The 14,037-nt window shown below is 40.7% G+C and overlaps 1 protein-coding gene across 7 annotated transcripts in view; it reads right to left on the bottom strand.

Annotated features, from left to right (window-relative positions):
- Nucleotides 1–3,395: 3,395 nt before the first annotated feature.
- The window catches only part of SUPT3H (SPT3 homolog, SAGA and STAGA complex component), a 290,826-nt gene continuing 280,184 nt past the window's right edge, over nucleotides 3,396–14,037 (bottom strand). For 3 of the 7 annotated variants that reach the window (XM_062573260.1, XM_062573261.1, XM_062573265.1), the window contains exon 12: nucleotides 6,655–8,515. In XM_062573260.1, coding sequence (XP_062429244.1) covers nucleotides 8,471–8,515 — 45 coding nt within the window. In that variant the 3' untranslated portion in view covers nucleotides 6,655–8,470. Of the gene's footprint in view, nucleotides 3,427–3,795; nucleotides 4,025–6,654; nucleotides 8,516–14,037 lie in introns of those variants that run through there. The other 4 variants (XM_062573264.1, XR_009958047.1, XM_062573263.1 and 1 more) reach the window with 4 other exon arrangements.

Genomic DNA, 14,037 nt, shown 5'->3' with positions numbered 1-14,037 from the left:
TATCCTTATTACCTGAAAAAGATTGGCTCAGCTAATTTATACCCCTTATACAGCTAATGAATTGAGACACTGAGAGGTCTGGATGGGAACTCAGGTCTCCAGAACCTCATTTCACTGCTTTACTTTCATACGTGTTGTTAAGAGGAAAAAAAACATCTCCCTAAAAATTAGTAGATATGCAGAATCAAAAAGAATCTAAAATCAATATAATACAGAATGGAGCAGCTGGCAGCTGCGAAGGCAGCAGAAACCTTATTTCTAGAAACAGAGTGATATCACCAATGACGCTTTCGACAGGGAAGTAAACAGGAAAAGCTGAGTTGGCCAAAACTCCTTAAGAAACAGAGGGAAAAGTCCATGTTTACTAAATGGAAAAGGACAGACAAAGGCAGTACAGAGCTGAATGTTATTTTCAACATTCCCAAAAGGGGAAGAGACACAAGAGAGAGTAAAGACATAACAAAACTTAAAAAGAAGAAAATCTCTTTCAAAACGTACTCAGTGTTTCTGAAATGAATTTAGAATCTGATTCCCTCTGTCTGCACAAGTCAAGGAGAGAAAGCACGACTGCCTCATAAACATCTCCACAGTCTGAAAGCTTTGATAGTTCTTGTCTTTTTTCTTATTTCTATACCAAGCCTTTATCCATTCTGAGTATGGTCAGACATATCTCTAAAAATGAACTTCTTAGACCTACACTCACATTTATTTTCTCCACAGTGTGATAGCCTCACTTCTCCCAGAACATAGTAGGATTATTCTCTTAATAGTTATAAATAGTCACTGAATTTGGATGAAATATTCAATCAGGAACTGCCACAAACAGGAAGATTTACTGGTTATCTAGGACCTGGTTCTGCAATCAAGATCAGTAGGAAGCCGCTGACAACAAGGAGGTTAACAGAGTACGGACTGCAGGGTTCTCCCTCCTATCTGTGAAAAATTGTCAGTATACATAAACTAGACAAATCTAGTGCTTCTGAGCAGAGCCTGAGCCTCTCATCTTACTACAGCCTTAGCTACTTGACCAGAGATTTCACATACTGCTTTATCTGCTGATTGTCAAATGCAAATGGGGCTTGCGAGAATGACTTGGTCACCATGGCTCGTGCTGCGGAACCTGTGCTCAATGCAGCCAAAAGCCAGCTGCCTCCTCCCAAATATAAAGTATTGCAAAACCACAGAATCACAGAACGGTCGAGGTTGGAAGGTACCTCTGGAGATCATCCAGCCCAAACCTCCTGCTCAAGCAGGATCACCTACAGCACATTGCTCAGGATTTTATCTAGGTGGAGTCTGAGTACCTCCAAGCACGATGCTCCAGAACATATCCTCAGATCTCAGTTCCTACTCCATAAGAAGTTCTTTGTACCATGAAAGCCACACATACCGGCCTAGGCTAGCAGAAAAACTGCAATCTGAACTAAGAAACTGTGTAACCCTTCCCACTACCTTCACGTAAACTCATGTGTCCTGCACCTGTAGGCTCCCAGTTGCAGGTCTGGGAAATGATCTCTTAGGGTTCACTTTAGTTCCCACACAAGCCTCAAGAGCTATCGCTTAATTTAGGGGAAACAAGACTCAAGCGCTAATATGAACATTTTCTTGAGAAAATGATGGAATATTTTCTCCTCTAAGTTTGTGTATCTTCAGGATTCAAAACATGAGCAACAATTTTAGCTTTTTTTCCCTGTAAATCGCATGCAAATTCAGGGACTATCTCTGACCTTCCCAGGGAAGTTTAATAGTAATGTTTTTAGTATCCATAAATTTTTGGGTGTCACTTGCTAGTAAAAAGTTGGATAGGAAAAACAGGGGGAAATAGCCTATCCATATGAAAACAATAATCATGTAATATTTATTGTCTGGGATTGAAATGTTTCAAATATTCAAAGCAATAAAACGTCAGGAAAAGCTAGACTTCCTGATGTAAAAAGACCATAAATTTCTTCCTTCATAAGACACAAGGAGAGGGGAAAAAAATCAATGTGATATTTTACACTAAAGAAAAAAAGAAAGAAAGAAAAAAACCCTTAAATCTAAGTTAAAGCAGTAGAGAGCCCCCAGAGGGCACAATCCACTTACCTTTGGGAGTCTGAAGGAAGGAAATGGCAGCCAAGAGCACAACTCATGTATAATAAAATATAAGGAAATTTCAAACACAATTTGAGCAAGCAATGAGGTATCTCTGCAGTGTCCAACTCTGACAACTCCCTTCAATGTTCAAGCGCTATAAAAATACCTGCTGTTGCCCTCAGTGCATAATCTTGGGACTTATTCCCAGCCCTTCGAGATCTCTCCCTTTCAAACTCCATTTTATTAGCTTTTAAAAATAAATAAAATACGCCTGCAGATTCAGAAATGCCTTTTTCATGCAGGAGATCAGAGATGATTTTTGTAAAAACTTCACAAGGCTTCATGGTCTCTTAAAGATCCACATCATGGCATTAAACTTAGTGTAAAAAACAAAATGAGTGATGAAGAGAAAAGAAATCAAAGTTTGCAGTCAAATTACTTTATGAAGTAAATTTTTTTATCTTTACAAGGATAAATCTGCCTCCATCGTAAACAGAAGGAGAGATTAAAAGAAGGTCAAGTTTGCTTTTGGATTTGTAAAACGGGAGCTGTTGGGGGGGGGGATTCAGCATTCTGGAAAAAAATGAATGTATTTTTTTTCTCTCTGTCTCTCCTGTTTACCCATGAATATGGTTCAAGTAGCAGTCTCTTTTAACTGTTGCAATAATTTAGCCCTGCTTTTAGGATTACTGGAAAAAAACAGGCTAGGAAGCAAAGTCCTTTCAGAGTGTGCACCACAAACACATACCAAAGGGAATACAGAATGAGCCTCAACAAAACAAAAAAAAACATATAGAGCAGCATCTAAAAGCCCAACTTCAGCATTGTAAAAATACATACAAAAATGAGCAAAAATACATAGAAAAGCGAGCCATGGCAAAAACTGAAATTGTTTAAAATCTAGTCAGAAATTCAGATTTTATCTGATTATAACACTGGGAAGCCTACAGCTTGCACCCATGGCAGCACCTCCTACAACAGGCAACTCACTGCTTCCTCTCATCTACCTGGATACCAAAACAAGACCAAGTTCCTATGTGGGCCGTTTCACACGCACTAGGATATAGTCCTCTGCTTCACAGAGGCTAGTAGTGTCCAAACAGGTTTAACGGCGTGAATCGGAGCAGAGAGACCAGCACATATTTACTGATCCGCAGTCTTGCAGAGCCACCTTCTTTCTTCTCCCATTAATCTGCGCATGGATGGAGCTTGGGCCATTGCCACTTCCTGGGCGCTTTTGCTGTAGGACAATATTCATAGTCTCTGTCTCGTCTGGACGCATCAACCGAGCAACACAGACTAACTCAAGTAGCTCCACCTGTCCTGGTGTCATGAACAAAAGTCACGGACCTGAAATACATGTTACGAAATACATTTGCCTTTTAAATGTAATAGGTTTTTACTGCTCAGAAACAACAGCTGCAGAAAGTCGTTTACCACCTCCTTCTAGCAGAGGAATCACCTCCTTCTAGCAGAGGAATCTCATGTTTCTCCTCCTGGGGTTGTGCCCCATTTGCACCGTGAGGAGACAAGTGGGATGCATATGAATTTGAGGGAGGCCCCACAATTTATTTGTGTTCTGCCTACACCAAAATCTGCTGCAAAGTGAAAATATAGGTCCAGTGTAATTTTGATAACATTCCAAAACTGAGAAATATAAACTCTTTTAATAGTGAAATAAGAGCAAGGTAACATAGAGAACACTAGAAACATCGTATCTAATTTATTGAAATCAGGTACTTGAAGCTACGGTAGATTTTGCGCGAGCACAGCAGATTTCAGCGCTGATGGTCAGCAGACACATGGTGATCTGAGCAAGGCAGTTCACGGACAAAGCCTCAGCTGGAACCGTGCTTCTACAGAAGTCTCGCTTCTCCTTCCACCGCAATGTTTCAGATTTGTTTTCACCTATGCTTGACACACGGTTGCAATCATTTCACTTGCAGATCTGAAGAAATCATGTCAATACAAGAAATACAATGGTTCCTTTATTTATTTTATTTTACAGAATAATTAAATACTTACGGAAACGAGAGTTTAACAGAACCGGTTTGAGTCAACTTGCTTTATTGACTCTGCTAAACCTAAATCTAAATCCCGCTATGGCTTCAGGTAACTGACCCCTTCTGTCTTTGCTGGTGTCACCATGGGCTGAAGAACAGCCACCACACTTCAGCGGCACTTTAACAGATTCATTCTTCAGACCCAGCTCGTTTATCAGAAGTTCACATTTTGCTTTACCTTCCAGAACAGCCATCGCAGTTGCTTCCCCATTTAAAAGCGCACATTACTGTGTTACAGTAATCAAAGTCATATAAATACTAGAGATTGACAGATCACATCTTCACAGAATTGGTAAGAAAATCTGCAAAGCATCAGGATGAAGAGGGCTATACAAGTAAGAGGATATTGGGATAAGACCCTTGTGCCACTATTTCTATCTAATAGGAATTAAGATGATTTATCAATCATAAATATAGAAGACAGCTATAAAATGTAAAGTGAAAAGGTATTATTATAATTTTATTTTTTTATTTCCCTTATTTATCTTCCCAGCTCTCTTCCATCACTTGTTGAGCAAAAATAACATGCAAGTATAGTGCAGCTTGATTACTGAGAATGGCTATTAATGTAGTGTTTCAGTGCGCTCTCTAGACGGTTAAAAGGCTTTTAACAATAAAATATGAAGGTTTCCCTCAAATTTGCAGTCATCTGCCTTCTAAAAGTTTGTTTCAATTGCCAACATTTCAGTGATTTATGGAGGTTAAAGTATCTGATTTTTGTCTCCCCACAATAGATGAGAGCTGTTTTTCTTATTATTTTTTAAACACAATGTCATTATCTTAAGCAGAAAAAAAGTTCGGAGCTACATTAGAAGACACAGCTTTTAAAATAATTTTAAGGCATCTGGCCTTATTTAAACCATCAAATCCTTCAGGGATGGTTCTGTTGCTTTGCGCTGGCTCCGTGCCCTCCAAATAAAGCCCTGGATTTAATGCATGCCACCACATTTCACTAGTTACACTGCTGCTCCGTACAGATATATAGTAGAGGTATAAAAAGCCTAACCTCCTTGGACAAGATGATTCACTTAAGAAAAAAAAAAAAAGAAAAAGTCCTGTAATAGTATAAGTTTCAACTAGAGGTTAGACTTGTGACAAATGTCACTATCTATTTATTCTTAAATTATTAGTAGAAGTGTTTATGTACTATGAAACGTTCTGTATGAGCTAGACAGGAAGCTATAAAATATTTTATGAGATCTACACATGGCTGATGGCAGAATGTTAATACAATGCTAAGGTTCATCTAAACTCAAGAAGGGCCTGAAAACACTTTTTTTTTTTTCCTTTTTTTTCCAGTGCAATCCTTGCTCGACAAAGAGAACCATACTCTGAAAACTAAGGGAGGCCAAACGGCATAACCTCGGGACCCACTTGCAGCTCCTCCTGCTTTCCAGCTGATGGCAAAAACCATCAGGACTTTGAAAAGTACCCAAAAAAGCCCAGCGAAGGGCAGGTCGGTCAATATGGGAAACCAGACAGTCCCCAGTTAAAAATCTGCTTTGTGCTCTAAGACCTCTAATAATTTGGAGCTGAATTATTATTCCTGCTTTACAGACGGCTTAGACTCTGAAAGCAGAAGACGAGGTGATATATTCACGCAGCAGGTTAGGTGTTGAGCTAACGAGTAAAACTCCTGCTCCCACAATTGTTACACAACCTCGTTCCTACAGAAATTCGTCCGGTTTCCACTTGTTCAGGTCACTGATAGCATGTTAAATAATCAGCAAATAAATAAATCCATAATAAGAATCAAAAGCGTTGACCACATGGCACTGCGCAAACACAAAGTCGTTAGCGCGCATTAATTCAGTCTCACTTTTATGCGTATTATAAAGGAAAAAGTTTATGGTAGGAGGTGTAGTATCACCTTAAGCATGTATCTCTGCTTCTACAGCATCTAAAGTGGTGTTAAGACAAACTGCACATGCAGCCTAAGTCTTATTTGTCACATTTAGGTTTTAAGCAGAATTAAAGAAAGAAAACTGTGAAGATGAGAAAAACCTATTACTTCTCAATATAAGAATAACTGGGGTAGTTCAAGATAGGGAGACACAACCTACCTTGTTTTACTCTAAATTCAGCTCACTGACTTATGTAGAGAAGTGAAAGGTTACTATATGGGTTTACTGGGCAAACCCAGATTTTATAAATAATTGCCTGTCAGACTGTTCAAGATAGACAAACACACAGCAGACCAACAAAAACACGATCTGTCATATTTGTGAGATAAATGTATGTTGAGTCTTCATTCTCTGGGACTGTAAGTAGAACAGTAAAAAATAAGTGCCAGTATTTTTCCTGCTTATGCATATTTTAAAATGTAAAATCTGGGAGAGATACAGCTATGGAAGGAATTTTTATTCCTGTACCCAGTGCCTGAAATGGTTTCTTCTGACTATATGCCTGCAGATCGAAACCAAATACAATAAATGCTGGTGTCCTTTTAAAAAGTCTGGATGTTTACAGCAAGCATATAATTTTCCATGATTAAGGACGCCAACAAAAATAAGAATGATGATAAAAAGAAAGGTTTAATCATACATTTCAACAAGCACAGATGGAACATCAGAAAACTTCCCCCTCCTCTTTAACATACTGCATTGTACACATTACTTTTAGTCCTTTACACATGCATTAATTCCAGAAAACAGAACTGTAAGCAGGTAAAAGAAAAAAGCAGTTTATGAATGGCAGTAATATTTGAGGTACAGAGCTCACATTTACAATATTTTGGTTACAAGAGACGTTTTTATCACTATTGAAAATATATATATACATTTCAAAGTTTTCACAAGCAAGTCCAGGAAAGCAGGGCGACCAAACCACTTATAAATGACTTCAGTAGCGTATAGGAGAAGCGGGAGCAGAAGTTAAGACCTCCCATACTAAGCACAAAGGAGGAGGATGGCTGCACTATATAAAAGCACTATTTTGCTGATCTGCTCTGGATCCCTCGAGTGCTCTGCCTCAATTTGAGGTTTAAGTCAGATTTTAAGCCTGCACTAAGAGCTGCTAAAGGGGACCCCTGGGCCAGCGGGATACCACAGGGACACGGGCAGTAAATGCCGGTAGATCCTGATGAAGGGCTGGAGCATAAGCCCTTTTCTCTGGTCAAGCGTCATCGTGGTTAGCTCTATATTTGTACAGTTTTTATGGGAAGAAATGAATGTGTTTGCGAGGAAAGCGAAGGCTGGAGGAGCCGGGAAGGAGAAGAACCATGGAGGGAGGGACTGAGATTTACGGAAGAAATCTGAAAACAAACACCGTGGCCTAAAATGTAAAAAAGCAAAATACATTAAAAAAAAAAAAAAAAAAAAAAAGAAGGAGCCCATTTCTTCTTCAACCGAATTCAACAGCAGAGACAATATCTGTTCCCTGCAGCAAACACTTACGCACGTAGGTAACTAGAAGCCTTTGAGTAGAGGCACTCAGACAGACAGGGCTATTCAGATACTTCAGGATACACTTGGTGAACAGGGGCCCAGTTCAGTGCCAAATCACCGCACTTCTCTGGACTCGGGAAGAGAGATGGCTTGGGCCCTCGGGGAGCAACGGAATGAAAAGAGAGGTGTAAATATTAAGAATTTGGGGCTGGGCAATTAGCCTAACATTGCATCTGTAAAAAAGACAGTCTTCACCTGATAAAGTTATCTTCTATCTGAGCCTTTCTCGGGAGGAGGAAGAAAAAAACAAAAACAAAAACCGAAACATTGGCTCTGAACTCGGTATCAGAAAGTCCCTTACTGGATCAGACTGGGTTATGCCGTTTTGACACCACCTAAAAATAACTTGAGAGAAAGCAATGGAAAACAGGGCTGTTTTTCTCTCTTTTTTTCTCTTTTTAATCACAGGGAAAGACTATACACCCCGTTCCATCTTTGGCTCCTTTCTGCCCCATCCTGCTGTACAAAACACCCCTATTAAAACGGGCTTCCATGCACTCAAATAAAAACGACCCCGCACTGGAGCAGCAGGCTGAGAGCAGCAAGCCCACTGCAACCCTCGAAACTGTGCAATCTGCATTCTTGTCCACCTACACGCTATCCCAAACATCCTGCCATTAATTAGCTAAATGTTCCAGCTAGTAAACAAGAATAACGATTGAGGGGGCTGGAAAAAAAAAAAAAAAGAGAGACAGAGGCAGCCAGCAGATAGTCACAACAAACCAGCCCACTCGCCAGTGCGCGGAGCCGTCAGAGCTCGTGGGGTTTTTGTTTTGTTTTGTTTTGTTTTGTTTCTCCTTCCACGGAGGGGAAAAGAAATTCACCTTAATATAACACTGTCTTTCCTGTTGCTGCGGCCACATCCATATTAGCAGGCAAGAAAAGTCATCCCGTTTCGGCGGTAGGCGCTCTGTCAAAGAGAGAGAAAATCTGCAATGAATTATCACATCAACTCAAACAAGGGAAGAAGGCAGCGAGAAAGGCAAGGCTTGCTTCCTGTTTTGCCGACTATTCTGGCTGCAATCTAATAGCGGGCTTAATCTGAACATTTCTGGTGGGGAAGCTGTAAGCGACCGCTTTGTCTATTAAAAAATCAGTGTGGTTAACAAGTGGTTAGGGACTCTGTTTCAGGAGAGCAGGAGATATGCAAAAATGCAACGTCCTATTCTGCTAATTGCCTGCAAAATAGATGAGGCCAAAAATATGTTATTCTGCTGAATCTGTTTGTCCTTTATAAGCACGTGTTCTCTATTCACTACACTCCAGAATCACTTTTAACCTAAATATCTCAATAGTCTATAAATTACGGAATCACTACAGTTTTTCCAAACCTAATTTATAGTCTGGGCCAAAAGCTAAGTAAACAGACACTGGTATAATCCCCTGCCTCCTACCCCAACTAAATTAATCTTAAAGAAGCTCTGGTCAGTGCAAAATAATTTGATATCCCACATATTGTAACCTGGGCTCAAATGTTTTCCATGATAAAGAAATAGAAGAGTTAAAAAGTATTTGAAGAATTTTACAAGATACTGTTACATTGTCTCTCTAAAATAACTTTCATGCATTTTTAACATCTCCTTCTGAATCAATATAGGAAGCTATGCCTTTTTTTTAACCCAGGAACACTGGAAATCCTGTATTTTAAGAGGATATTCTCAGTTAAAAAATATATTGCTAAGAATATTTTTAGATATTAATAACAACTTCAAAAATTCCATTTTGGAGCAGTTTAAATACTTTTCCTCCTTCTGGTTCACCTTCAGCAGTCATTCAGTTTTGGAAAAAAAAATATATTTATATTTTATTTTTCTGCCTCTTATGTTTGAACCCTTCAGAAGTGGCACATATAACTACCATGTTTAGTCACCCTGTACCAATTTCCAAATTAATTTCAGTGAGATCAATTTCTCCTCCTTTAAACTAGAATCAGAAAAGTATCATTAAAACAGAGCAAAGGATAACCTCAACCAACTCTGCATAGAAACAGTATTTATACTGAATAGCACAGAAATAGCTTCAAAAACAGCAAACATATTCAGAGCGACATTTACAGACTCTGAATATGCAAAAGGAAATAGGTACAAGATGTTTATTATAGCATCCTTTACATTAACACCATACTTCAGTGTCTAGATCTAGCAGCACATGGTATGAAAGTCAAAGAACAGAGTATCAGCTCTGGGATATAAAGCCAGTCACCAGACATGACAGTATCACCACAAACAAACAAACAAAGAAAAAAAAAAATCCTGAGATGCTAAACCCAAGTATGAAACACACCAAAACAGACTAGTCAATAATTTTGAACGGATCCAATATATTCCCACAACCACAAGCAGCAAGTCCAAGGGAGTCTGGAGCTGCAGCTTGCCCAAACCATTACAGCAGGCATTTGGAAGCCTATGCGAAAGAAATGGTTTTAGCTCTTTGACCCTGATTAGTTTTACAGAGTTTTATAACCAGAGCAACAGCCTTTAACACATAAATAAAATAGTCGGGGCAATCGTGCAGGTTGCATGGAGCTAAAGGAACCCGAGTCTGAAGTTGGATTCACATTAACGATGAAAGGTTGAACCTTGCAAAAGGAGCTGTGGTTGCACACCAAGGCTGGCCTTGGCTGGGCTCACCTGGGAAACAGTGAAGTTTAAAATTTTCCAACACAGGCATTACTATACAGTTAGCTATACCCCTGAAAAGGTCATGGTAGAAGCAGCTTTCAGAGCAGGGAGGTTAACACCTTCAGAGAGGTGAACACACCCACCGGGCTATAGTTAGCAATACATTATAGCTAGCGTGGCTATAGTTAGGACTGAAAACTATTTCCTACTTAACTCCGTTTCACATACTTTTAATTTTCTGAAACATTTTGCCCTTGGGCTGAAATTTCCTTTGCTTTAATCTCTGCCCGAAGTTCGGTTTCTTTGGAAAGGACCAAGAGAATTCCTTAAGCCATTTTGAAGTTCAGCAATAATGAAAACAACACACTTCTTCCTCAGCCAAAGAGGGTGATTCTGATATATGCATATTTTACTATGGAATTTAGTGATAAATTGAAGTATTTTACCTAGAAACAGACTTTACCATCAAACTTGGCTTAAAGGTAGCTGTTTTGAAAATCAGTATTTCACAGGAGTTTGATTCATCCTGTTCCACAACAAGGTAATAGTTCTTCCTATTTCTGATACATTGCTATATAATGAAGCTTTAACCTCCAAAATACCCCAATGCGTAGCAAAAATACTTTACAGTTCTCCCATAGTTCTGAGCTATGACATTTATTTTAAAGATATATACAACTGAATTCATGATACCAAAAGCCATATCTTTACAAGCCAAGAGCAGCGAAAAGAAAACACAAGATTTCTTTATAAAACTTGTATGTGCAGGTGTACTTGCAAGAGAGAGCACGTGCATATATGTGACATGCATTTACTGTGGTTTGATAAAATGTAAAGGGTTTGAATGAGATTTTTAGGTGCTTTTTCCCACGTTGGCAGTACTCAAGTTTAAATAAATGACTGGCTCCGAACTGCAGATAGAGGATGATGCAGATGCTTGATGTGGGATGAAAACGGCAGGCCCTGGCCATATCCGTTTTGCTCTTACGTAATGTCTTGACAGAGTGCAGTATCAGGAGACATCATAGGCCCATGGTCCCCGCTGGAGCCCCATGTGGCAAAGTGTCTACTGGATCCAAATTTTCTGTGTTCCTTCTCAAAATTTACTGTCTACCAACCTGCCATTATCCCTGTTATGGGCCCAACTAGTGACCATTGTGGAATTTATAAAAACTAGAAAATTTTTATACATGAGAAATTCCCAGCTTGGTACAAATTACACAGTTCACCTTCCCAAAACAAATCCCATTCCATGCTACGAAAAGCTATGAATATAAACTGATTTGGTCAAGCTAGCTTTTGTAGAATCCCTTCCTGAATCTTGTTCTCAATGCCAACATAGTACATCCTCTCCTCTGACCTTGCTAAAGGTGAGATGATAGATTGCTTCTATTCCTAACCAGATAGAATCATAGAATCAGTAAGGTTGGAAGGGATCTCTGGAGATCATCGAGTCCAATCTCACCACTTGGCACAGTCACGCAGAACATGTTAGACAGGGTTGCATCCAGGCGGGCCTTGAAGATCTCCACAGAAGGAGACTCCACAACCTCTCTGGGCAACCTGTGCCAGGGCTCCATCACTCTCACAGGGAAGAAATTCCCCATCACGGTCAGGCGGAACTTCCTGTGCTTCAATTTCTGCCCATTGCCTCTTGTCCTGTCACACGGGACAACTGAAAAGAGTTTGTCCCCGGTCCCCTGACACCCTCCCTTCAGGTACTTGTACACATTAATCAGATCCCCCCTCAGGCTTCTCTTCCCCACGCTGAAGAGGCCCAGCTCTCGCAACCGTTCCTCCTAGGGCAGGTGCTCCAGCCCTCTGATCATCTTTGTAGCCCTACGCTGGACTCTCTCCAGTAGCTCCATGTGTCTCTTGTAGTGGGGAGCCCAGAACCGGACACATTACTCGAGATGAGGTCTTCCCAGGGCCAAGTAGAGGGGTAGGATCACCTCCCTCCACCTGCTGGCAACACTCTTCCTAATGCACCCAGGAGACCATTGGCCTTCTTGGCCACAAGGGCACATTGCTGGCTCATGGTCAACCTGTCGTCCACCAGCACTCCCAGGTCCTTCTCTGCAGAGCTGCTCTCCAGAAGGTCAGCCCCCACCTTGTACTGGTGCCTACGGTTATTTTTCCCTAGGTGCAGGACTCTGCACTTGCCCTTTTTGAACCTCAGGAGGTTCCTCTCCGCCCAACCCTGGCCTGTCCAGGTCTCTCTGAATGGCAGCACAGCCCTCAGGTGTGTCACCCACTCCTCCCAGCTTGGTATCATCAGCAGACTTGCTGAGGAGGCACTCTGTCCCCTCATCCAGGTCATTGATGAAGAAGCTGAACAGGATGGGACCCAGTCTTGAGCCCCGGGGGACGCCACTAGCCACAGGCCTCCAACTAGACTCCACACCACTGATGACAACCCTCTGAGCTCTGCCTTCCAGCTAGTTCTCAATCCACCTCACTGTCCTCTCATCTAACCCACACTTCCTGAGCTTAGCTAGGAGGTTGTTATAGGAGACAGTGTCAAAAGCCTTGCTGAAGTCAAGGTACACAATGTCCACTGCTCTCCCCTCATCTGCCCAGCCAGTCATTCCATCATAGAAGGCTATCAGATTGGTTAGGCAGGCTGCACCAGACTGAAAGAAGCTTCATGACCCTTCATCTTGCCTTCTTTCCCCAGTCTGCTTTGGCCATGTCCTCCTATCTGGGGGAAAAGTGTGGATAATTTTGCTGTTGCTCCCATATAGTCATCATGTGGAAGGATTTTTTCCATCTCTTTAAGACAATTTGCTGAACCTTCTCTTGGTTTTGCCATTTGCAAGTAACACAGCAACCCCAAACTCAAATCATTTAAGCCTTGTCCCTGCATTATTCCATGCACCCTCTCTCTGCCCATTGCACTAGGAACCCAAATGTGGAAAAGTTGTACCTTTAAATTATCAAAGCACATCGGATTCTGATCTAAAAATCTCCTTCTTTGGGAATGTGAACATTATTTAGTAAATGAGGGTCATTCCCCCCCCCCCAACAATCTGAAAGGAGGTATAGTGAAAAAGAAATGAAGAGTAATGTTCACTTCTGCCAGTCATCTAAAAGCAGGAGCATGCTTTCCCCTTGGTTTGGATGACAACAGGAAAAACTAACAGCCTAAAGAGGCAATCTTCTTAAGAGCTCTGGAATAAAAGGCCTTGGTCAAGTAATTCCTCAAATTTCACAGAAAAGTCATCCATTCTCTACTCCCTCTTTTGTCACATCTCTCTCCTGCAGTGGTAGCATGATGTAGCACAACCAAGAAGACCAAGAAGAACTGCTCCGTGAAGACAGCAACAAAACCCCATCCTTGCTCTGGGACATAGGAAATGAAATTCAGTTTACTGAAGAGTTAATGGGACGAATTTATTGGGCAGAACATCACACTTTTCTTAACATACATATGTACTGAAGCTGTGACTTTCAGAAACAAGCCCAAGCCAAACTGAAAGACTGGAGTATTCCTTAGTCTGGGAACAAATCAGATTTGAAAACAAAGACTTCTGAACAGGTACTTTAGCTAGAAATGGTTTCCAGTTAACAATTTACAGTACTGCACAGCTTACCTCACAGCTGTAACATGATGAGAAAGAATAATTTTGGCAAGAGAAAGAAACAGCTGTGATTTTGAGTGGGCTGATGTGAGTTAATTTCTAATTTGGAATAAAATTTGGAAGGTCTAGGGTAAAACATCTCCAATGGACATCCTAGACACTAAAATTTATTAGGCCAAATCCTCAGCTGGGTTAATTCTGAAGTTCTGCTTACTTTAAAGGTGAGATACAATTTCATACCACTGGAGAA

The sequence above is a fragment of the Rhea pennata genome, chromosome 3 (assembly GCF_028389875.1).
Source record: "Rhea pennata isolate bPtePen1 chromosome 3, bPtePen1.pri, whole genome shotgun sequence".
Taxonomy (NCBI): domain Eukaryota; kingdom Metazoa; phylum Chordata; class Aves; order Rheiformes; family Rheidae; genus Rhea; species Rhea pennata.
Note: the sequence above shows the minus strand (reverse complement) of the source record. Positions and strands in the feature narration are given on the sequence as shown.